The 22523-nt window shown below is 47.4% G+C and overlaps 1 protein-coding gene across 6 annotated transcripts in view; it reads right to left on the reverse strand.

Moving 5' to 3' along the window:
- The window catches only part of CENPU (centromere protein U), a 226321-nt gene that overhangs the window by 36318 nt on the left and 167480 nt on the right, over window positions 1-22523 (reverse strand). For all 6 annotated transcript variants that reach the window (XM_069744313.1, XM_069744312.1, XM_069744311.1 and 3 more), the window contains one exon: window positions 11436-11514. In XM_069744313.1, the coding sequence (XP_069600414.1) occupies window positions 11436-11514 (79 nt within the window). The remainder of the gene's footprint in view (window positions 1-11435; window positions 11515-22523) is intronic.

The following is a 22523-nucleotide window of genomic DNA, read 5'->3' on the forward strand; positions in this document are numbered from 1 at the left end:
CTTCAATACATTAAATGAAACTCATATATTATATAGTCATTACAAACACAGTTATCCATTTCAAGTGTTTATTTCAGTTAATGTTGATTATGGCTTACAGCCAATGAAAACCCAAAAGTCATTATCTCTTTATAACACCAGCTTGAAAAATTATTTCCAAAATGTTGGCCTACTGAAATGTATGTTTAGAAAATACACTCAATACTTTTTCATCAATTACTGCATCAATGCTGAGCATTAATAATATAGAGCAATGAAGAACTGAAATAAATTAACTTTGATGATATTCTAATTTACTGATAAGCACTTGTAGTTGGGACTAAAGCTGGAGAATAGAGAATAAAATCGATGCCTTCAAAGTAAATCTGGCTACCTGACGTTGCCCAAGTTATGTGCAGTGGCCAGCGTGGAACTGAGGAATAAGAGGCATTAAGTACCTCAGTTGGTGTACAAAGAAGTAGGCGAAGACAGAACTCAGAACATATAAGTACCAACTCAACTAGGGCGGTCAGCCCCAACACGGTACAAAAAAAAAAAAAAAAAACAAGCAAGGAGGGTGCTGTGTCCCCCAATGAAGGCTCCAAGAAAGATTTTAAGGTAAGCACCAAAAATCCCTGTTTCTTTATTGCTTCATTGGGGGACACAGAGAACCGTGAGACGTCCAAGAGCAGTCCCCGATAAGGGGACTAAGAGGAAAGTCTCAGGTCGGCCGGTTCGCAACCGCCACCTGCAGTACTTTCCTACCAAAAACTGCATCAGACGAGGCTTGGGTATGAACCCTATAGAACCTCGTAAAAGTGTACAAGGACGACCAGGTCGCAGCCTTGCAGATTTGCAAGGCGGACGCCTGGTGGTGAACAGCCCAAGAAGCTCTGACCACTCTGGTGGAGTGGGCCCGCACCCTCGAAGGGGGCCGTTGCTCATGAATGCGGTAGGCTTCCATTATTGTTGAACGAATCCAACGGGAGATTGTGGATATTGATGCCTTAGAACCCTTTCGGTGACCCTCAGAAATGACAAACAGAGAATCGGATTGCCAAAAGGAAGCAGTTCTAGAAAGACCCGGATGGCTCTGACTACGTCCAGTTTGTGAAGAGACTTTTCCAGGGGATGAACTAGGGAAGAACAGAATGAGGGAAGAATGATGTCCTCATTGATGTGAAAAGCGAACACCACTTTGGGAAGGAACGAAGGAACAGGCCTTTGTCCTGGTGTAGGATGAGAATCGGAGACCGGCAGGATAAAGCTGCCAACTCAGAGACTCTCCTGCTTGATGTGATAGCAAGCAGAAAGGCTACCTTCCAGGAGAAAAGGGAAAAAGGAATGTCCTGAAGAGGCTCAAAGGGCGCAGCCTGAAGAGCACCCAGAACCAGGTTGAGATCCCAGGGTTCAAATGGGGCCTGGAAAGGAGGATTAAGGTGGGCGACTCCCTGGAGAAAGGTTCTCACCTGAGGAATGGAAGACCGGTCCTTCTGAAAAAGAATAGACAGAGCGGAGACCTGACCCTTCAGAGTACTGAGAGAGAGTCCCGACTCGAGACCTGTCTGAAGGAAGCCAAGAAAGACCGGAAGGGAAAAAGACATCAGGAAGACTTGGTTAGCCTCGCACCATCTGAAAAAGGCCTTCCAGTACCTGTGGTAAATGCGGGACTATGTTGGTTTTCTAGCTCTAATCATGGTCTGAATGACCTGGTGAGAAAAAAACGGAATCCTTTAAGACCACGGCCTCAACGGCCATGTCGTTAAACTCAGCAACTGAGAACTCTAGTGGAAGAACAGACCCTGTAAGAGAAAGTCTGGGCGGTCTGGGAGTCTCCAGGGGGAATCCGAGAGCATGTTCACGAGTTCCGCATGCCAAGGGCGCCGCGGCCAGTCCGGTGCTATCAGGATAACCGGAATCCCTTCTGCCTTGATCTTTTTTACGACCCTTGGGATCAAGGGAAGAGGAGGAAACAGGTAAGGGAACTGAAATTGGGACCACGGAACTACGAGAGCGTCGTGGCCGATGGCCAGAGGATCCCGGGACCTGGCTACAAACTGGGCCACCTTGCGGTTCATCCGAGATGCCATTAGGTCGACGTCTGGGGTGCCCCAACGCTGATAGACCTGATCGAAGACCGAGGGATGTAGAGACCCCTCACCCGCTGCTAGACCTTGACACCTTAGGAAATCGGCCACCCAATTTTCGACACCCGGAATGTGAACGGCTGATATGGCGGAACGCGATGTTCCGCCCAACGGATAATCTTTGCCGTTTCCGCCATCACCTGACTGCTGCGGGTCCCGCCCTGGTGGTTCAAGTACGCCACGGCTGTGGTGTTGTGCGACTGAATGCGGACGGGGCTGCCTGTCAGAAGAGACTGCCAGTGTAAAAGCAAGTAAGATCGCTCTGATTTCCAGAAGGTTGATGGGAAGAAGGGCCTCCTGGGGGGACTAGCGACCCTGCACTGTGAGGTGTTGGAAGACTGCTCCCCAGCCGAGGAGACTCACATCGGTGGTGATGACTTGCCACTGAAGAGGGAGAAAGGACCTCCCTGACAGGAGGGAGGAGGACAGAGTCCACCAGGTTAGGGACTGCTGCACCTGGGGAGGCAGACGAACAGGACGGTCGAGGAAGTCACGGACTTGTTCCAGGTGGACAGAAGGAACAGCTGAGGGGGCGAGTGTGGAACTGGGCGAAAGGAACGGCCTCCATGGAGGCAACTATCTTTCCCAGAACTCCCATACAGAATCGTAGGGGACAGGGGGATGGTGCTTTAGAGACTGGACTGCCTTGCGGAGAGCGAGATCTTGTCGTTCGGGAGGCAAACCCGATGCCCAGGAATGTGAGACGCTGAGAGGGGGTCAGAGAGGACTTGTCTCGGTTGATGATCTAACCGAGACAGCTCAGAGTGTCCAGAGAGATTTGAAGACTCCGAGCGCAATCTTGATGTGAAGGATCCCTTGATCATCAGATCGTCCAGGTAAGGGATAATGAGAATCCCACTGGAGCGAAGAATGACCGTGACAGCCGCCATGACTTTGGTGAAAACCCTAGGGGCAGATGCTAGGCCGAAGGGAAGGGCCGTGAATTGGTAGTGATCGTCCTGAATCGCGAAGCGAAGGAACCTCTGGTGTCTTAGACATGTAGGTAGGCATCTTGAATGTCTACCGAGCAGAGAAATTCCCCCGGTTCCATGGCGGCTGTCACTGATCGAAGGGATTCCATCCGGAAGAGGCGGAGACGAACATGACGATTGAGCAATTTCAGGTCCAGAATTGGGCGGAGGGAACCGTCCTTTTTGGGGACTACGAAGAGATTTGAGTACAACCCCGAGAAACGCGGCGACCAGAGAGGATACTGCACGAAGAAAGCCAGGTAATTGGGAATGCTGCCTTGGTGGACGAGAAAGAAAGAAGCAATTTTCTGGGAGGGAAGAAAACTCGATCTTGTAACCGGAGGTAACGATCTCTCTGACCCAGGCATCGCTGACCACCGACAAAAAGACGTTCTTGAAAGCATGAAGCCTGCCTTCCACCTTGGAAAGATTTCCAGGTGGGGGCGACCCGTCACTTAGAACAGTATCTGTTGGAACGGGGTCCAGAGGACCTTGGGGGGTGGCTCCTAGGCCTCCAGCTGGGTGCTGGCTTGTAAGGAGGTTTCCTTTGTTCGCCCGAAGCAGAGGGGCGCTCCTGTTGCGACGAGGCATTTGATGCTGCAAAAGAACGAAAGGGCCGGGGGCCTTTTTTGTTGAAGAAACGTTTGGACCTAGATTGAGGGAGAGAGGTGCTCTTGCCTCCCGTGGCATCCAAAATTATCTGATCCAACCGAGCGCCGAACAGCCTGGAACCGTGGAAGGCTAAGTTGGTGAGGGATTTTTTGGAAGTAGTATCTGCGTTCCACGCCTTCAGCCAAATTATGCTGCGAATAGCCACAATGTTGCTACTTGCTCTGGCCGCGCAAGCCGCTGCGTCCAGGGAGGAAGTCAGAAGGTATTTGCCAGCGTGATTAATTTGATCTGCGAGTTCGGCTAGTTCGTCTGGAGAGGCCAAAGCCAAAATGCCCGGCGCAGGATCTTGGCCCAGGCAGAGATGGCCTTTGCCACCCAGGGGGAGGCAAAACTGGGGCAGAGGGAAGGCCGATTTTGCTAGTGCCTCAATCTGTCTGTCAGTAGAGTCCTTGAGAGACGCACGATCCGGTAAGGACAGAACTGTCTTAGAAGAAAGCCGGGAAACCGGCGGATCCACCTTGGGGGACTCTGCCCACCTGGAAAGAAGATCGGCATGGAAAGGATATAGAACATCAAAACTCTTGTAGGGATGCTCCCAATGTTTAGACAGACTAGACTCAAACTCCTCATGGTTGGGAAAGGAGCGAGACAGATGTTTTACTCGTTTAAAGGAAACGGATGGATCCTGTGGAGCCTCGTGCTGCTTAAGTTTGAGGGTTTGAGAGACAGCCAAGATGAGACAATTCCTGCAAACTGGAGGTCTGGTCTGAATCAGAGTCAGACCCGGACTGGGAATCCATATCCGACCCAAGGTCCTCCTCCGAAGATGGAAATTGGGATGATGTGAGCAGCCTGAGTGCTGCTGAGGGACCCACCGGAGAGCTGGAAGAGGAGCCAGATAGAATCCTCTTTCTAGAATGGCCCGCTGGTCTGTCTTTCTGGGGGTTGACGTCAGGTGTATGCGAATCGCCATGAGACACGTTCGGAGCACTGATGGCTGCAGATAGCTTTGGAAGACGTTCAAGTGCCTGAACTAGCGACTGGGAAACCTTAGTCAGGTCCGAGACTGACAGACATGGCAACGCCCACTCTGGGGGAGGGGGCGAGCATTCCTCCTGAGATGTGGAGGCCTCCTGCGGGGCAGACATGGCGGGAGGACTGCAGGATTGGCAGAGAGGCGATGATTGGCCTGCTGACCACTTTTTCTTGCAGCGAGCGCAAGCGTAGTGGACTACCGTGGGCTTGGAAGAAGAGGACCCTGAAGAGTTGGACATATGTAGAGTCTGAAACAAACACTATATGCGATAGAGGGCTAGAGATCTACTGATGGAAGGAGCTAGCCCAAGGAAAGTGCCTACCAGACCCAGCGGTAGCAGATGAGTGTGTCCCCCAATGAGAAAAGGAGCTTTCCTGGCATAGACCGCGAGGAGCTGTGTAAATCCAAGAAGGAGGAACGCAGAGTCGGCCTGAGGAGAAGGGAGGCGTGGTCTAAAAGACAACGCGACGCGATAGGCCGAAAAGGAAGAGGGGGGCGTGCCCCTGCAATGCGATAGGTAGTCAGCCAGATAGGGGCGTACCCAGGGACGGGACGACGCCTAATTGGGCCCAGAGAATGCTGTAAACGCGCGCGCTGGGGAGGGGGACGTGGCTAGCCAGGCCGCACTAAACTGAAAGTAAAAGCGCGGGGAATGGCGGCAGAGAGGGAAAAATGGAGTGACTGCATCAGCGATGTGAAAAGGGGGCTGTCCGGCAGAGATATGCAGCCAAGATAGCGCCTGTGGCATTGCTATGAGGTGCGGCGGCGGCACCTGTACGGAATGCTGAGCGGGACCTTGGCGGGAGATTTGAAAATAAAAAGGAGACGTTCTTCTGTACCTTGCTCCAGTAGAGAGCTAGGATCATCCAGGGGCCCGAGGGTGGAGGGGTCGCTGGATACACAGATCCTTAATCCCTCTCCGAGATCCAACACGGCGTAGAAGATGGCATCGACCCCCTAGGGAGGGGGGAGGTCACCCACTGGTAACCACCATCTTCCTCTCAGCCCTCTCCGAGGAGAGGGGTGAGGAGGGACATGGCGAGGACTGGACACCAAAATCAACCCTGGATCACCCATGAGGGAGGCAGGGGATAAAGTCCTGCCGGCGGTCCTGAGAGAGATAGAGTGGAATGCACCACACTGGTCGCTCAACCGCCTCTGAGGGGAAGGCAGAGTGATAGAACACCCTGATTCCCAGAAGCTGTATCTGAAAGAAAAAGGGAAAAAAGTTAATAAAACACAACAAACCTGTAGAAAGAAAAGGTTAGCTGCAGATCTGGGGAGATCCAGGTCCGCCTCCTACAGACACTAAGCACAAACTGAGGTACTTGGTGCCTGTCAGGGGGTTTATACCGTCAGGGAGGAGCTACCCTTTTTTCCTTTCTGCATAGTGTCAGCCTCCTAGCAGCAGCATACATCCAAGGTTCTCTGTGTCCCCCAATGAAGCGATAAAGAAAGGCGATTAATCAACTTAAAGCGAGATATAGGTAAAAAGGAGGTACCTGCCAATCGATTATATCTGCTTGGACACTAAAAGCTAGAACAGATTAGTTCACTGCCGGGAGGAACAAACTCTTAACTACTTAGTATTTGTCTCTTCGTGGCAGCAACTACAACCCATGATGTCTGTGTCCCCCAAAGGTACGGACGAGAATTAAAAGCTCAAATTTTCCAATTTATTGGTGCGCCAGATTTTTTTGCAATTTATCTTTAATTTGTACTTTTCGATTCTATGCCTGAATCCTGAAAGAATTAACTACCTTTCTGTGGATAATGCATGTGAATGGGGTATGTCAGTCCTTACCTATGCAGTGTGGAAGAAATACTGAGTGGAATAATGAACAAGTGGTAGATATTAAAACCCATCTCAAGTATATTATTTCAGCAGGGTCTAACTTGAAAGATCATACCCTAAATCAGAAATTCACTCACAACAAGCATTTACAGTACGCACAAAAAGTATGGAGGCAGAGTAAGAATATTTAACCCCTTCCCGACCTTTGACGCATACGCTGCGTCATGAAAGTCGGTGCCATTCCGACCCATGACGCAGCATATGCGTCATGGAAAGATCGCGTCCCTGCAGATCGGGTGAAAGGGTTAACTCCCATTTCACCCGATCTGCAGGGACAGGGGGAGTGGTAGTTTAGCCCAGGGGGGGTGGCTTCTACCCCTCGTGGCTACGATCGCTCTGATTGGCAGTTTCACTTTCAAAAGCCAATCAGAGCGATTTGTAATATTTCACCTAAAAAAATGGTGAAATATTACAATCCAGCCATGGCCGATGCTGCAATATCATCGGCCATGGCTGGACACACTAATGTGCACCCACCCCACCCCTCCGATCGCCCCCCCAGCCCCCCGATCTGTGGTCCGCTCCCCTCGGTCCTGTGCTCCGCTCCCCCGTCCTCCTGCCCGCTCCCCCCGTGCTCCAATCACACCCCCCGTGCTCCAATCACACCCCCCGTGCTCCAAACAAACCCCCCCGCACTCCGATCCCACCCCCCGCACAGCGATCCCCCCCGCACAGCGATCCCCCCGCCCGCACAGCGATCCCCCACTCCGTGCTCCAATCCACCCCCCCCGTGTTCCGATCCACCCCCCCCCCCCCCTTATACTTACCTGGCCTCCCGGGGACCGTCCGTCTTCTTTCCTGGGCTCCGCCATCTTCCAAAATGGCGGGCGCATGTGCAGAGCGCCCGCCGATTCTGCCGGCCGGCAGATTCGTTCCAGAGTGAATTTTGATCACTGAGATATAACCTATCTCAGTGATCAAAATAAAAAAAAAAAAAGTAAATGACCCCCTCCCCTTTGTCACCCCCATAGGTAGGGACAATAAAAAAAATATATATATTTTTTTTCCACTAAGGTTGGGGTAAGAACTAGGGTTAGGGGTAGGGTTAGGGGTAGGGTTTCGGTATGTGCACACGTATTCTGGTCCTCTGCGGATTTTTCCGCTGCGGATTTGATAAATCCGCAGTGCTAAACCGCTGCGGAATTATGGCGGATTTACCGCATTTTTTCTGCGCATTTCAATGCGGTTTTACAACAGCGATTTTCTATTTGAGCAGTTGTAAAACCGCTGCGGAATCCGCAGAAAGAAGTGACATGCTGCGGAATGTAAACCGCTGCGTTTCCGTGCAGTTTTTCTGCAGCATGTGTACAGCGATTTTTGTTTCCCATAGGTTTGCATTGAACTGTAAACTCATGGGAAACTGCTGCGGATCCGCAGCGTTTTCCGCACCGTGTGCACATACCTTTAGAATTAGGCTATGTGCACACGGTGCGGATTGGCCGCTGCGGATCCGCAGCAGAGTTCCATCAGGTTTACAGTACCATGTAAACATATGGAAAGCCAAATCCGCTGTGCCCATGGTGCGGAAAATACCGCGCGGGAACGCTGCGTTGTATTTTCTGCAGCATGTCAATTCTTTGTGCGGATTCCGCAGCGTTTTACACCTGTTCCTCAATAGGAATCCGCAGGTGAAATCCGGACAAAAAACACTGGAAATCCGCGGTAAATCCGCAGGTAAAACGCAGTGCCTTTTACCCGTGGATTTTTCAAAAATGGTGCTGAAAAATCTCACACGAATCCGCAACGTGGGCACATAGCCTTAGGGCTAGGGTTGGGTTGGAATTAGGGTTGTGGTTAGGGTTAGGGGTGTGTTGGGGTTACGGGTGTGTTGGGGTTAGGGTTGTGATTAGGGTTATGGCTACAGTTGGGATTAGAGTTAGGGGTGTGTTGGGGTTAGTGTTGGAGTTAGAATTGAGGGGTTTCCACTGTTTAGGCACATCAGGGGGTCTCCAAACGCAACATGGCGCCACCATTGATTTCAGCCAATCTTGTATTCAAAAAGTCAAATGGTGCTCTCTCACTTCCGAGCCCCGACATGTGCCCAAACAGTGGTTTACCCCCACATATGGGGTACCAGCATACTCAGGACAAACTGCGCAACAATTACTGGGGTCCAATTTCTCCTGTTACCCTTGAGAAAATAAAAAATTGCTTGCTAAAACATCATTTTTGAGGAAAGAAAAATGATTTTTTATTTTCACGGCTCTGCGTTGTAAACGTCTGTGAAGCACTTGGGGGTTCAAAGTGCTCACCACATATCTAGATAAGTTCCTTGGGGGGTCTAGTTTCCAAAATGGGGTCACTTGTGGGGGGTTTCTACTGTTTAGGCACACCAGGGGCTCTGCAAACGCAACATGACGTCCGCAGACCATTCCATCAAAGTCTGCATTTCAAAAGTCACTACTTCCCTTCTGAGCCCCGACGTGTGCCCAAACAGTGGTTTACCCCCACACATGGGGTATCAGCGTACTCAGGAGAAACTGGACAACAACTTTTGGGGTCCAATTTCTCCTGTTACCCTTGGGAAAATAAAAAATTGCGGGCTAAAAAATTATTTTTGAGGAAAGAAAACGTATTTATTATTTTCACTGCTCTGTGTTATGAACTTCTGTGAAGCACTTGGGGGTTCAAAGTGCTCACCTCACATCTAGATAAGTTCCTTTCGGGGTCTAGTTTCCAAAATGGGGTCACTTGTGGGGGGTTTCTACTGTTTAGCCACATCAGGGGCTCTGCAAACGCAACGTGACGCCCGCAGAGCATTCCATCAAAGTCTGCATTTCAAAACGTCACTACTTCACTTCCGAGCCCCAGCATGTGCCTAAACAGTGGTTTACCCCCACATATTGGGTATCAGCGTACTCAGGAGAAACTGGACAACAACTTTTGGGGTCAAATTTCTCCTGTTACCCTTGGGAAAATAAAAAATTGCGGGCTAAAAAATCATTTTTGAGAAAATAATTTTTTATTTTTTATTTTCATGGCTCTGCGTTATAAACTTCTGTGAAGCACTTGGGGGTTCAAAGTGCTCACCACACATCTAGATTAGTTCCTTTGGGGGTCTAGTTTCCAAAATGGGGTCATTTGTGGGGGATCTCTAATGTTTAGGCACACAGGGGCTCTCCAAACGCGACATGGTGTCCGCTAATGATTGGAGCTAATTTTCCATTTAAAAAGCCAAATGGCGTGCCTTCCCTTCTGAGCCCTGCCGTGCGCCCAAACAGTGGTTTACCCCCACATATGGGGTATCTGCGTACTCAGGACAAACTGGACAACAACATTTGTGGTCCAATTTCTCCTATTACCATTGGCAAAATAGGAAATTCCAGGCTAAAAAATCATTTTTGAGAAAAGAAAAATTATTTTTTATTTTCATGGCCCTGCATTATAAACTTCTGTGAAGCACCTGGGGGTTTAAAGTGCTCAGTATGCATCTAGATAAGTTCCTTGGGGGGTCTAGTTTCCAAAATGGGGTCACTTGTGGGGGAGCTCCATTGCATAGGCACACAGGGTCTCTCCAAATGCGACATGGTGTTCGCTAACAAATGGAGCTAATTTTCCATTCAAAAAGTCAAAAGGCGCGCCTTCCCTTCTGAGCCCTGCCGTGTGCCCAAACAGTGGTTTACCCCCACATATGAGGTATCGGCGTACTCGGGAGAAATTGCTCAACAAATTTTAGGATCCATTTTATCCTATTGCCCATGTGAAAATGAAAAAATTGAGGCGAAAAGAAATTTTTTGTGAAAAAAAAGTACTTTTTCATTTTTACGGATCAATTTGTGAAGCACCTGAGGGTTTAAAGTGCTCACTAGGCATCTAGATAAGTTCCTTGGGGCGTCTAGTTTCCAAAATGGGGTCACTTGTGGGGGAGCTCCAATTTTTAGGCACACGGGGGCTCTCCAAACTTGACATGGTGTCCGCTAAAGAGTGCAGCCAATTTTTCATTCAAAAAGTCAAATGGCGCTCCTTCCCTTCCAAGCCCTGCCGTGCGCCCAAACAGTGGTTTACCCCCACACATGAGGTATCAGCGTACTCAGGACAAATTGGACAACAACTTTCGTGGTTCAGTTTCTCCTTTTACCATTGGGAAAATACAAAAATTGTTGCTGAAAAATCATTTTTGTGACTAAAAAGTTAAATGTTCATTTTTTCCTTCCATGTTGCTTCTGCTGCTGTGAAGCACCTGAAGGGTTAATAAACTTCTGGAATGTGGTTTTGTGCACCTTGAGGAGTGCAGTTTTTAGAATGGTGTCACTTTTGGGTATTTTCAGCCATATAGACCCCTCAAACTGACTTCAAATGTGAGGTGGTCCCTAAAAAAAATGGTTTTGTAAATTTCGTTGTAAAAATGAGAAATCGCTGGTCAAATTTTAACCCTTATAACTTCCTAGCAAAAAAAAATTTTGTTTCCAAAATTGTGCTGATGTAAAGTAGACGTGTGGGAAATGTTATTTATTAACTATTTTGTGTCACATACCTCTCTGGTTTAACAGAATAAAAATTCAAAATGTGAAAATTGCGAAATTTTCAAAATTTTCGCCAAATTTCCGTTTTTATCACAAACACAGAATTTATTGACCTAAATTTACCACTAACATGAAGCCCAATATGTCACGAAAAAAACAATCTCAGAACCGCTAGGATCCATTGAAGCGTTCCTGAGTTATTACCTCATAAAGGGACACTGGTCAGAATTGCAAAAAACGGCAAGGTCTTTAAGGTCAAAATAGGCTGGGTCATGAAGGGGTTAAAGATTGGTGCCATTATGCTGATGGACTTGATGCCTCGGTTTTAACAACTCACCAGAGACGTTGGTACATGGCAGAGCAGATACTTACTCTTGTAGATAACTGTTCTTTAAAGCTATGATAAAATGCATCAACCTCTCTTTTGCAGACATCTGTTTCAACTTCTTCCCTACAAACAGAAAATAATGTTTATACTGTTAAAAAACAGGAAAAGAAAGCTCAAAATAAAGTGAGACCTGTATAGAAGACAACCTTCTAGAAACCCCCTCAGGTAGACCTGATCTTTTAGTAACTGACTATTTTACTGGTAGAGGACCTCCCTGATAAGACCTCTCCCTCTTCTTTTTAAAGGGAACCAGTCATGGAGTTTTCCCTGTAAAAGACATTGCAAACAATGTTGTTCAGCCTATTAATACATTAATGCATAGGATCGCTCGGTGAACACTGGAATACAGCACTGTACAACTTCAAACTTTAGTATGTTTTTAATGGCATTTGGGGGGTGGCCAATGTGTGGTACAAAAAGCTGTCCGTGTACATCGTACAAATGGCAATGCTCAACGCTTTCTTGCTGTCACGATGTGCACGACACACCGATACGTCGTACCTTCAGTTCCAGGAGGTAGTAGTTAAGGCCCTGATATTTGGCACGAGGGAAGGAGCGCGCCCCAGTACTTCCGGAACGGATGGTGCTTGTATCGTACCAGGTCAGCATTTTCCGGGGGTGGTTCCACCAACTGGAAGTAAAGGTACGCCGCAAAAAACGGTGCCGAGTGTGCTACAAAAGAGGAATACACAAGAACACCATCTATCAATGCGACACCTGCCCTGAGTATGAAGGATTGCATCAAACTGTACCACACCTCCATGCACTAGTAATTTACTTTATGGGAACCAGCAGATTACCGTAGTTCCAAAGAGGGGGCACATCTAGGTAAGTTCCTTCTGGGTCTAGGTTCCAAAATGATGTTACTTGTGTTTTTTTTGTTTTACTGTTTAGGCACATCAAGGGCTCTGCAAAAGGAACATGATGCCCACAAACCATTCCATCAAAGTCTGCATTCCAAAACGTCACTACTTCCCTTCCGAGCCCCGAAGTGTGCCCAAACAGTAGTTTTCTCCCACATATGGGGTATCAGCGTACTCAGGACAAATTGGACAACAACTTTGGGGGTCCTGTTACCCTTGGGAAAATAAAAAAATTGGGTACTAAAAGATCATGTTTATAGGGGTCACTTGTGGGGGGTTTTCTACTGTTTAGGCACATCAGGGTCTCACCGAACAGAACATGATGCCCGCAGACCATTCCATCAAAGTCTGCATTCCAAAACGTCACTACTTCCCTTCCGAGCCCCGAAGTGTGCCCAGTTTTCTCCCACATACAGGGGTTCACAATTCTCACCACACACCTAGATAAGTTCCCTAGGGGGTCTGGTTTCCAAACTGGTGTCACTTGTGGGGGTTTCTACTGTTTAGGCACATCAGGGTCTCACCGAACAGAACATGATGCCCGCAGACCATTCCATCAAAGTCTGCATTCCAAAACGTCACTACTTCCCTTCCGAGCCCCGAAGTGTGCCCAGTTTTCTCCAACATACGGGGGTTCAAAATTCTCACCACCCACCTAGATAAGTTCCCTAGGGGGTCTGGTTTCCAAACTGGGGTCACTTGTGGGGGGTTTCTACTGTTTAGGCACATCAGGGTCTCACCGAATAGAACATGATGCCCGCAGACCATTCCATCAAAGTCTGCATTCCAAAACGTCACTTGTTATGAAGGCAATCCAGTAACACAGTGTGCCAGCAATCAAAGCACATACAGTGATCTGACAATAACCCAAAAACAATAGAACGAGCTCTGAGACGTGGAATCTCTGTAGACCGCAATACCTGAACCTATCCTAAACACAACTAAAGGCAGCTGTGGATTGCGCCTGACACTACCTATGCAACTCGGCACAGCCTGAGGAACTGACTAGCCTGAAGATAGAAATACAAGCCTGACTTGCCTCAGAGAAATACCCCAAAGGAAAAGGCAGCCCCCCACATATAATGACTGTTAGCAAGATGAAAAGACAAAACGTAGGGATGAAATAGATTCAGCAAAGTGAGGCCCGATATTCTAGATAGAGCGAGGATAGCAAAGAGAACTTTGCAGTCTACAAAAAACCCTAAAGCAAAAAAACACGCAAAGGGGGCAAAAAGACCCACCGTGCCGAACTAACGGCACGGCGGTACACCCTTTGCGTCTCAGAGCTTCCAGCAAAAACGAATAGACAAGCTGGACAGAAAAAACAGCAACAAAAGCAAAGAAGCACTTATCTAAGCAGAGCAGCAGGCCACAGGAAAGATCCAGAAGCTCAGATCCAACACTGGAACATTGACAAGGAGCAAGGAAGACAGAATCAGGTGGAGTTAAATAACAAGGCAGCCAACGAGCTCACCAGAACACCTGAGGGAGGAAGCCCAGAAGCTGCAGTACCACTTGTGACCACAGGAGTGAATTCAGCCACAGAATTCACAACAGTACCCCCCCCTTGAGGAGGGGTCACCGAACCCTCACCAGAGCCCCCAGGCCGACCAGGATGAGCCACATGAAAGGCACGAACAAGATCTGGAGCATGGACATCAGAGGCAAAAACCCAGGAATTATCTTCCTGAGCATAACCCTTCCATTTAACCAGATACTGGAGTTTCCGTCTAGAGACACGAGAATCCAAAATTTTCTCCACAATATACTCCAATTCCCCCTCCACCAAAACAGGGGCAGGAGGCTCAACAGATGGAACCATAGGTGCCACGTATCTCCGCAACAACGACCTATGGAATACATTATGTATGGAAAAGGAGTCCGGGAGGGTCAGACGAAAGGACACAGGATTGAGAATCTCAGAAATCCTATACGGACCAATAAAACGAGGTTTAAATTTAGGAGAGGAAACCTTCATAGGAATATGACGAGAAGATAACCAAACCAGATCCCCAACACGAAGTCGGGGACCGACACGGCGTCTGCGATTAGCGAAAAGTTGAGCCTTCTCCTGGGACAAGGTCAAATTGTCCACTACCTGAGTCCAGATCTGCTGCAACCTGTCCACCACAGAATCCACACCAGGACAGTCCGAAGACTCAACCTGTCCTGAAGAGAAACGAGGATGGAACCCAGAATTGCAGAAAAATGGAGAGACCAAGGTAGCCGAGCTGGCCCGATTATTAAGGGCGAACTCAGCCAAAGGCAAAAAGGACACCCAATCATCCTGGTCTGCAGAAACAAAGCATCTCAGATATGTTTCCAAGGTCTGATTGGTTCGTTCGGTCTGGCCATTAGTCTGAGGATGGAAAGCCGAGGAAAAAGATAGGTCAATGCCCATCCTACCACAAAAGGCTCGCCAAAACCTTGAAACAAACTGGGAACCGCTGTCAGAAACAATATTCTCAGGAATGCCATGCAAACGAACCACATGCTGGAAGAACAAAGGCACCAAATCAGAGGAGGAAGGCAATTTAACCAAGGGCACCAGATGGACCATTTTAGAAAAGCGATCACAGACCACCCAAATGACTGACATCTTTTGAGAAACGGGAAGGTCAGAAATGAAATCCATCGAAATATGTGTCCAAGGCCTCTTCGGGACCGGCAAGGGCAAAAGCAACCCACTGGCACGTGAACAGCAGGGCTTAGCCCTAGCACAAATCCCACAGGACTGCACAAAAGTACGTACATCCCGTGACAGAGATGGCCACCAGAAGGATCTAGCCACTAACTCTCTGGTACCAAAGATTCCTGGATGACCAGCCAACACCGAACAATGAAGTTCAGAGATAACTTTACTAGTCCACCTATCAGGGACGAACAGTTTCTCGGCCGGACAACGATCAGGTTTATTAGCCTGAAATTTTTGCAACACTCGCCGCAAATCAGGGGAGATGGCAGACACAATGACTCCTTCCTTGAGGATACTCGCCGGCTCAGATAAACCCGGAGAGTCGGGCACAAAACTCCTAGACAGAGCATCCGCCTTCACATTTTTAGAGCCCGGAAGGTACGAAATCACAAAATCGAAGCGAGCAAAAAATAACGACCAACGGGCCTGTCTAGGATTCAAGCGCTTGGCAGACTCGAGATAAGTAAGGTTCTTATGATCAGTCAATACCACCACGCGATGCTTAGCTCCTTCAAGCCAATGACGCCACTCCTCGAATGCCCACTTCATGGCCAGCAACTCTCGGTTGCCCACATCATAATTTCGCTCAGCAGCAGAAAACTTCCTGGAAAAGAAAGCACATGGTTTCAACACTGAGCAACCAGAACCTCTCTGTGACAAAACCGCCCCTGCTCCAATCTCAGAAGCATCAACCTCGACCTGGAACGGAAGAGAAACATCTGGTTGACACAACACAGGGGCAGAACAAAAACGACGCTTCAACTCCTGAAAAGCTTCCACGGCAGCAGAAGACCAATTAACCAAATCAGCACCCTTCTTGGTCAAATCGGTCAATGGTTTGGCAATGCTAGAAAAATTACAGATGAAGCGACGATAAAAATTAGCAAAGCACAGGAACTTTTGCAGACTTTTCAGAGATGTCGGCTGAGTCCAATCCTGGATGGCTTGGACCTTAACCGGATCCATCTCGATAGTAGAAGGGGAAAAGATGAACCCCAAAAATGAAACTTTCTGCACACCGAAGAGACACTTTGATCCCTTCACGAACAAAGAATTAGCACGCAGGACCTGGAAAACCATTCTGACCTGCTTCACATGAGACTCCCAATCATCTGAGAAGATCAAAATGTCATCCAAGTAAACAATCAGGAATTTATCCAGATACTCACGGAAGATGTCATGCATAAAAGACTGAAAAACAGATGGAGCATTGGCAAGTCCGAACGGCATCACTAGATACTCAAAATGACCCTCGGGCGTATTAAATGCCGTTTTCCATTCATCTCCTTGCCTGATTCTCACCAGATTATACGCACCACGAAGATCTATCTTAGTGAACCAACTAGCCCCCTTAATCCGAGCAAACAAGTCAGATAACAATGGCAAGGGATACTGAAATTTAACAGTGATCTTATTAAGAAGGCGGTAATCAATACACGGTCTCAGCGAAACATCCTTCTTGGCTACAAAAAAGAACCCTGCTCCCAGTGGTGATGACGATGGGCGAATATGTCCCTTCTCCAGGGATTCCTTCACATAACTGCGCATAGCGGTGTGTTCAGGCACGGATAAATTAAATAAACGACCCTTAGGGAATTTACTACCAGGAATCAAATTGATAGCACAATCACAATCCCTATGCGGAGGTAGGGCATCGGACTTGGGCTCTTCAAATACATCCTGATAATCAGACAAGAACTCTGGGACCTCAGAAGGAGTGGATGACGAAATAGACAAAAACGGAACATCACCATGTACCCCCTGACAACCCCAGCTGGATACCGACATGGAATTCCAATCCAATACTGGATTATGGGTTTGTAGCCATGGCAACCCCAACACGACCACATCATGCAGATTATGTAGCACCAGAAAGCGAATAACTTCCTGATGTGCAGGAGCCATGCACATGGTCAGCTGGGCCCAGTACTGAGGTTTATTCTTGGCCAAAGGTGTAGCATCAATTCCTCTCAACGAAATAGGACACCGCAAAGGCTCCAAGAAAAACCCACAACGTTTAGCATAATCCAAATCCATCAGATTCAGGGCAGCGCCTGAATCCACAAACGCCATGACAGAATACTATGACAAAGAGCATATCAAGGTAATGGACAGAAGGAATTTGGACTGTACAGTACCAATGACGGCAGACCTATCGAACCGCTTAGTGCGCTTAGGACAATCAGAAATAGCATGAGTGGAATCACCACAGTAGAAACACAGCCCATTCAGACGTCTGTGTTCTTGCCGTTCAACTCTGGTCATAGTCCTATTGCACTGCATAGGCTCAGGTTTAATCTCAGACAATACCGCCAGATGGTGCACAGATTTACGCTCGCGCAAGCGACGACCGATCTGAATGGCCAAAGACAGACTCATTCAAACCAGCAGTCATAGGAAAACCCACCATGACATCCTTAAGAGCCTCAGAGAGACCCTTTCTGAACAAAGCTGCCAGCGCAGATTCATTCCACAGAGTGAGTACTGACCACTTCCTAAATTTCTGACAATATACTTCTATATCATCCTGACCCTGGCACAAAGCCAGCAAATTTTTCTCAGCCTGATCCACTGAATTAGGCTCATCGTACAGCAATCCGAGCGCCAGGAAAAACGCATCGACACCACTCAATGCAGGGTCTCCTGGCGCAAGAGAAAATGCCCAGTCCTGAGGGTCGCCGCGCAAAAAAGAAAGAATAATCAAAACCTGTTGAACTGAATTACCAGAAGAATGAGGTTTCAAGGCCAGAAATAGCTTACAATTATTTTTGAAGCTCAGAAACTTAGTTCTATCACCAAAAAACAAATCAGGAATAGGAATTCTTGGTTCTAGCATAGATTTCTGATCAATAGTATCTTGAATCTTTTGTACATTTATAACGAGATTATCCATTGAAGAGCACAGAGCCTGAATATCCATGTCCACAGCTGTGTCCTGAAGCACCCTAATGTCTAGGGGAAAAAAAAGACTGAACACAGAGCTGAGAAAAAAAAATGATGTCAGAACTTCTTTTTTCCCTCTATTGAGAATCATTAGTTTGGCTCCTTGTACTGTTATGAAGGCAATCCAGTAACACAGTGTGCCAGCAATCAGAGCACATACAGTGATCTGACAATAACCCAAAAACAATAGAACGAGCTCTGAGACGTGGAATCTCTGTAGACCGCAATACCTGAACCTATCCTAAACACAACTAAAGGCAGCTGTGGATTGCGCCTGACACTACCTATGCAACTCGGCACAGCCTGAGGAACTGACTAGCCTGAAGATAGAAATACAAGCCTGACTTGCCTCAGAGAAATACCCCAAAGGAAAAGGCAGCCCCCCACATATAATGACTGTTAGCAAGATGAAAAGACAAAACGTAGGGATGAAATAGATTCAGCAAAGTGAGGCCCGATATTCTAGATAGAGCGAGGATAGCAAAGAGAACTTTGCAGTCTACAAAAAACCCTAAAGCAAAAAAACACGCAAAGGGGGCAAAAAGACCCACCGTGCCGAACTAACGGCACGGCGGTACACCCTTTGCGTCTCAGAGCTTCCAGCAAAAACGAATAGACAAGCTGGACAGAAAAAACAGCAACAAAAGCAAAGAAGCACTTATCTAAGCAGAGCAGCAGGCCACAGGAAAGATCCAGAAGCTCAGATCCAACACTGGAACATTGACAAGGAGCAAGGAAGACAGAATCAGGTGGAGTTAAATAACAAGGCAGCCAACGAGCTCACCAGAACACCTGAGGGAGGAAGCCCAGAAGCTGCAGTACCACTTGTGACCACAGGAGTGAATTCAGCCACAGAATTCACAACAGTCACTACTTCCCTTCCGAGCCCCGAAGTGTGCCCAGTTTTCTCCCACATACGGGGGTTAAAAATTCTCACCACACACCTAGATAAGTTCCTTAGGGGGTCTAGTTTCCAAATTGGGGTCACTTGTGGGGGGTTTCCACTGTTTAGGCACATCAGGGGCTCGCCAAACACGACATGGTGGCCAATCTCAATTCCAGCCAATTTTAACTTGAAAATATCAAACGGCGCTCCTTTCCTTCTGAGCCCTGCCATGCGCCCAAAAAGTGGTTCCCCCACACATGTGGGGTATCAGCGTATTCAGGACCAATTGGACAACAACTTGAGGTCCATTTTCTCTTTTTACCCTTGGGAAAATAAAAAAAATTATTGCTGAAAGATCATTTTTGTGACTAAAAAGGAAAATGTTCATTTTTTCCTTCCACGTTCCTTCTGCTCCTGTGAAACACCTAAAGGGTTAATAAACGTCTTGAATGTGGTTTTGAGTACCTTGAGGGGTGCAGTTTTCAGAATGGTGTTACTTTCGGTTATTTACTGCCATATAGACCCCTCAAAATGACTTCAAATGTGAGGTGGTCCATAAAAAAATGGTTTTGTAAATTTTGTTGTAAAAAAGAGAAATCGCTGGTCAAATTTTAACCCTTATAACTTCCTAGCAAAAAAAAATTTTGTTTCCAAAATTGTGCTGATGTAAAGTAGACATGTTGGAAATGTTATTTATTAACTATTTTGTGTCACATAACTCTCTGGTTTAACAGAATAAAAATTCCAAATTTGAAAATTGCGAAATTTTCAAACTTCACGCCAAATTTCTGTTTTTTACACAAATAAACGCAAGTTATATCGAAGAAATTATACCACTAACATGAAGTACAACATGTCACGAGAAGACAATTTCAGAATCGCTAGGATCTGTTGAAGCATTTCGGAGTTATTACCTGATAAAGGGACAGTGGTCAGAATTGTAAAAATTGGTCCGGTCATTAACGTGTAAACCACCCTTGAGGGTAAAGGGGATAATAATGAAGTGTTAAAATAACTATATTACGCCAACAGATCAATCTCCCTGAGAATCAAATCATATATAAATACCCACCTGACAATTGTCATATATACGAAATATAAACATGCATGAATCAATGTATGAAGTCATGGATCACCAGAGTGGAGATAGTCCTAATAGATATCCTCTTCCCCCTGCTATTTATACAACTAGGTACATATCTTAGGTCCTGTTGATGATGGATTCGACATGGTGACAACGAGATTTGCTGAGACCTAACCATTTTTTAATTGAGCACTGTTGAGCACGCGCACCTTATGCTTTTTGGCTTTGTTTTTGTGTCATATAGATGATCCAGAATTCATTTTTATGGTTACCAATAAAGGTTATATTTTATTGACATGTAGATAGGGCCCTCAGAGCTGGATTACTTAACAAAATACTAAGGCAGAAATAAGCCCCAAGATGAGCTGACAGTCACCAAGTTTCTCAACAGAGACCGCACAAATATCTAAACATACTTACTAAGTCAGCATGCCCTAAGCTCTGCCCTGATATAATAGTGAAATGTTCAAATGACTGTAGTAAGCCAACGGATCAATCTCACTTAGAACCAAATCATATATAAATACCCACTTGACAATTGTCATATATACAAAATATGAACATGCATGAATCAATGTATGAAGTCATAGATCACCAGAGTGGAGACAGTCCATCAGACACAAACACACATGCAAACACTCAGAATGTGTTTGAACAAAATGGTAAGGCAAAAAATAAGCCAAATAGGGATCACATGTGTGAACAAGCCCCCATGGTGAACTGAAAGTCACCAAGTTTATCAACAAAGACCGCACAAATACCTAAACATACTTACCAAGTCAGCATGCCCTAGCTCTGCCCAACGCGTGTCGCTGCCTCAAAGCAGCTTCATCAGGGAAAGTCTTTTGAAACTTGGGATGTGAAGATATGCGTCCTTGATATCGATGGACGCCAGGTATTCCCCTTTTTCCAAAGAAGCTGCGACAGAGCGTAGGGATTCCATCCTGAAGTGGCGCACTGAGAGGAATTTGTTTAACAACTTCAGGTCCAAAATGGGACGCATGGTTCTGTTTTTTGGGGGGGACAACGAACAGGTTCGAGTAGAAGCCCTTGAACCTTTCTGTGGGAGGAACCGGATCGATAACTGCGCTGTTGCGGAGGGCTTGTAAGGCCTAGTAAAAGGGAACTGCGTGTGCCTTGGACCTTGGTAGACAAGACTGGAAGAAGCGCGTTGGAGGGGGGGAAATGAAGTCAATCCTGTATCCGAAAGACACGAGATCTATGACCCACTGGTCGTGAACGACCGATAACCATATTTGGCTAAACAAAAGTAGACGGCCGCCTACCCTGCCTGTGTCTACCGGACATGGCCAGAAGTCATTGAGAAGAGAATTTTCAGGAAGGGGCACTTTTGGACCTGGATCGGTGAGATCTGTTTCTCCAGGAATTAGGTGGTCTGAAGGAAGGTTGCGACTCCCTGCCTCTGCGTGGGAGGCGAGAAGAGCTAGTGGGAGCGGTTGCGGAAGACCAGCCTGTGGTGCCGCGAAAGGGTCGGAAGCGAACCTGGGATTGGTTCCGAAAGGGGCGAGTGGGCCTACGCTGAGGGAGGAATTTGCTTTTCCGCCGGTAGCGTCTGAGATAATCTGATCGAGTTTATCCCCGAACAGGCGCCCGTGTTGGTACGGCAGTGAAGTCAAGAATTTATTTGAAGCGGAGTCTGCACGCCATTCTCGGAGCCACAATGCCCTCCTGATAGAAACAGCGTTTGCGGCCGCAAGTGTGGCACAATTAGCCGCATCTAGAGAGGCATGAATAACCCCTGCCCCTAATCCCCTGCTCGGGCAATTTGATAGGTGAGATTGAGTACATCGGGCGGCAAGCTATTGTCTCTACTGGATTTCACTATGGCCTCGGCCCAGGCCACCATAGCTCTAGCTACCCAAGTGGTGGCAAATGATGGGAATACAGTTGCTCCGGCGGCCTCGAAGACCGACGTGGCCAAGTTGTCAATCTGACGATCAGTGGGACTCTTAATGGAAGACCAGCCCGCCAGAGATAAGAGGGGTTTTGAAGCGAGTCTTGATATAGGTGGATCTACTGTAGGGGACTCAGTCCAGTCCTTTCTTAGATCAGATGAAAATGGGTACAGAGCTTCTAGCGGCTTTAGGCCCGAGAAACGCTTATCTGGGCGGCTTCTATGTCTTGTAATAATGTCTGTAAACTCAGGGTGGTTGGTGAAAACTCTGTGAGGCCGTTTTGTACGCTTAAACCACCCTTGAGGGTAAATCAGGACGCTTGGTCCTGATTAGTACCAAGCACATTGTCTATTTTTAGAGTGTGATTGACCGCCTCGATGAGGGAATCAATAGACAACTGGAACTTAAGGGATTCCGGGTCAGGGGCCACATCAGATTTGTATTCTGAGTCCTGCGCACCGTAAGCCCCTGGAGAAAGGGAATGAGATATGGAACTAGCTGATGAGGAAACATCAGAGTTCTGTGGGGATGCGGCACGGGTACGCTTCCTAGAGGAATGTGTACTCGCCATCGCCATCCGGACCCTGTCAGAAGAAGACTGTTGTGCAGCTGGGAGACCCTCTATTGGGGGTAAGGCGATGCCCTGGCTTGAGGATGAATCACAAAAGGATTCTAGGGCCTGTGC

This window comes from Ranitomeya imitator, chromosome 1 (genome assembly GCF_032444005.1).
Source record: "Ranitomeya imitator isolate aRanImi1 chromosome 1, aRanImi1.pri, whole genome shotgun sequence".
Classification (NCBI taxonomy): Eukaryota; Metazoa; Chordata; class Amphibia; order Anura; family Dendrobatidae; genus Ranitomeya; species Ranitomeya imitator.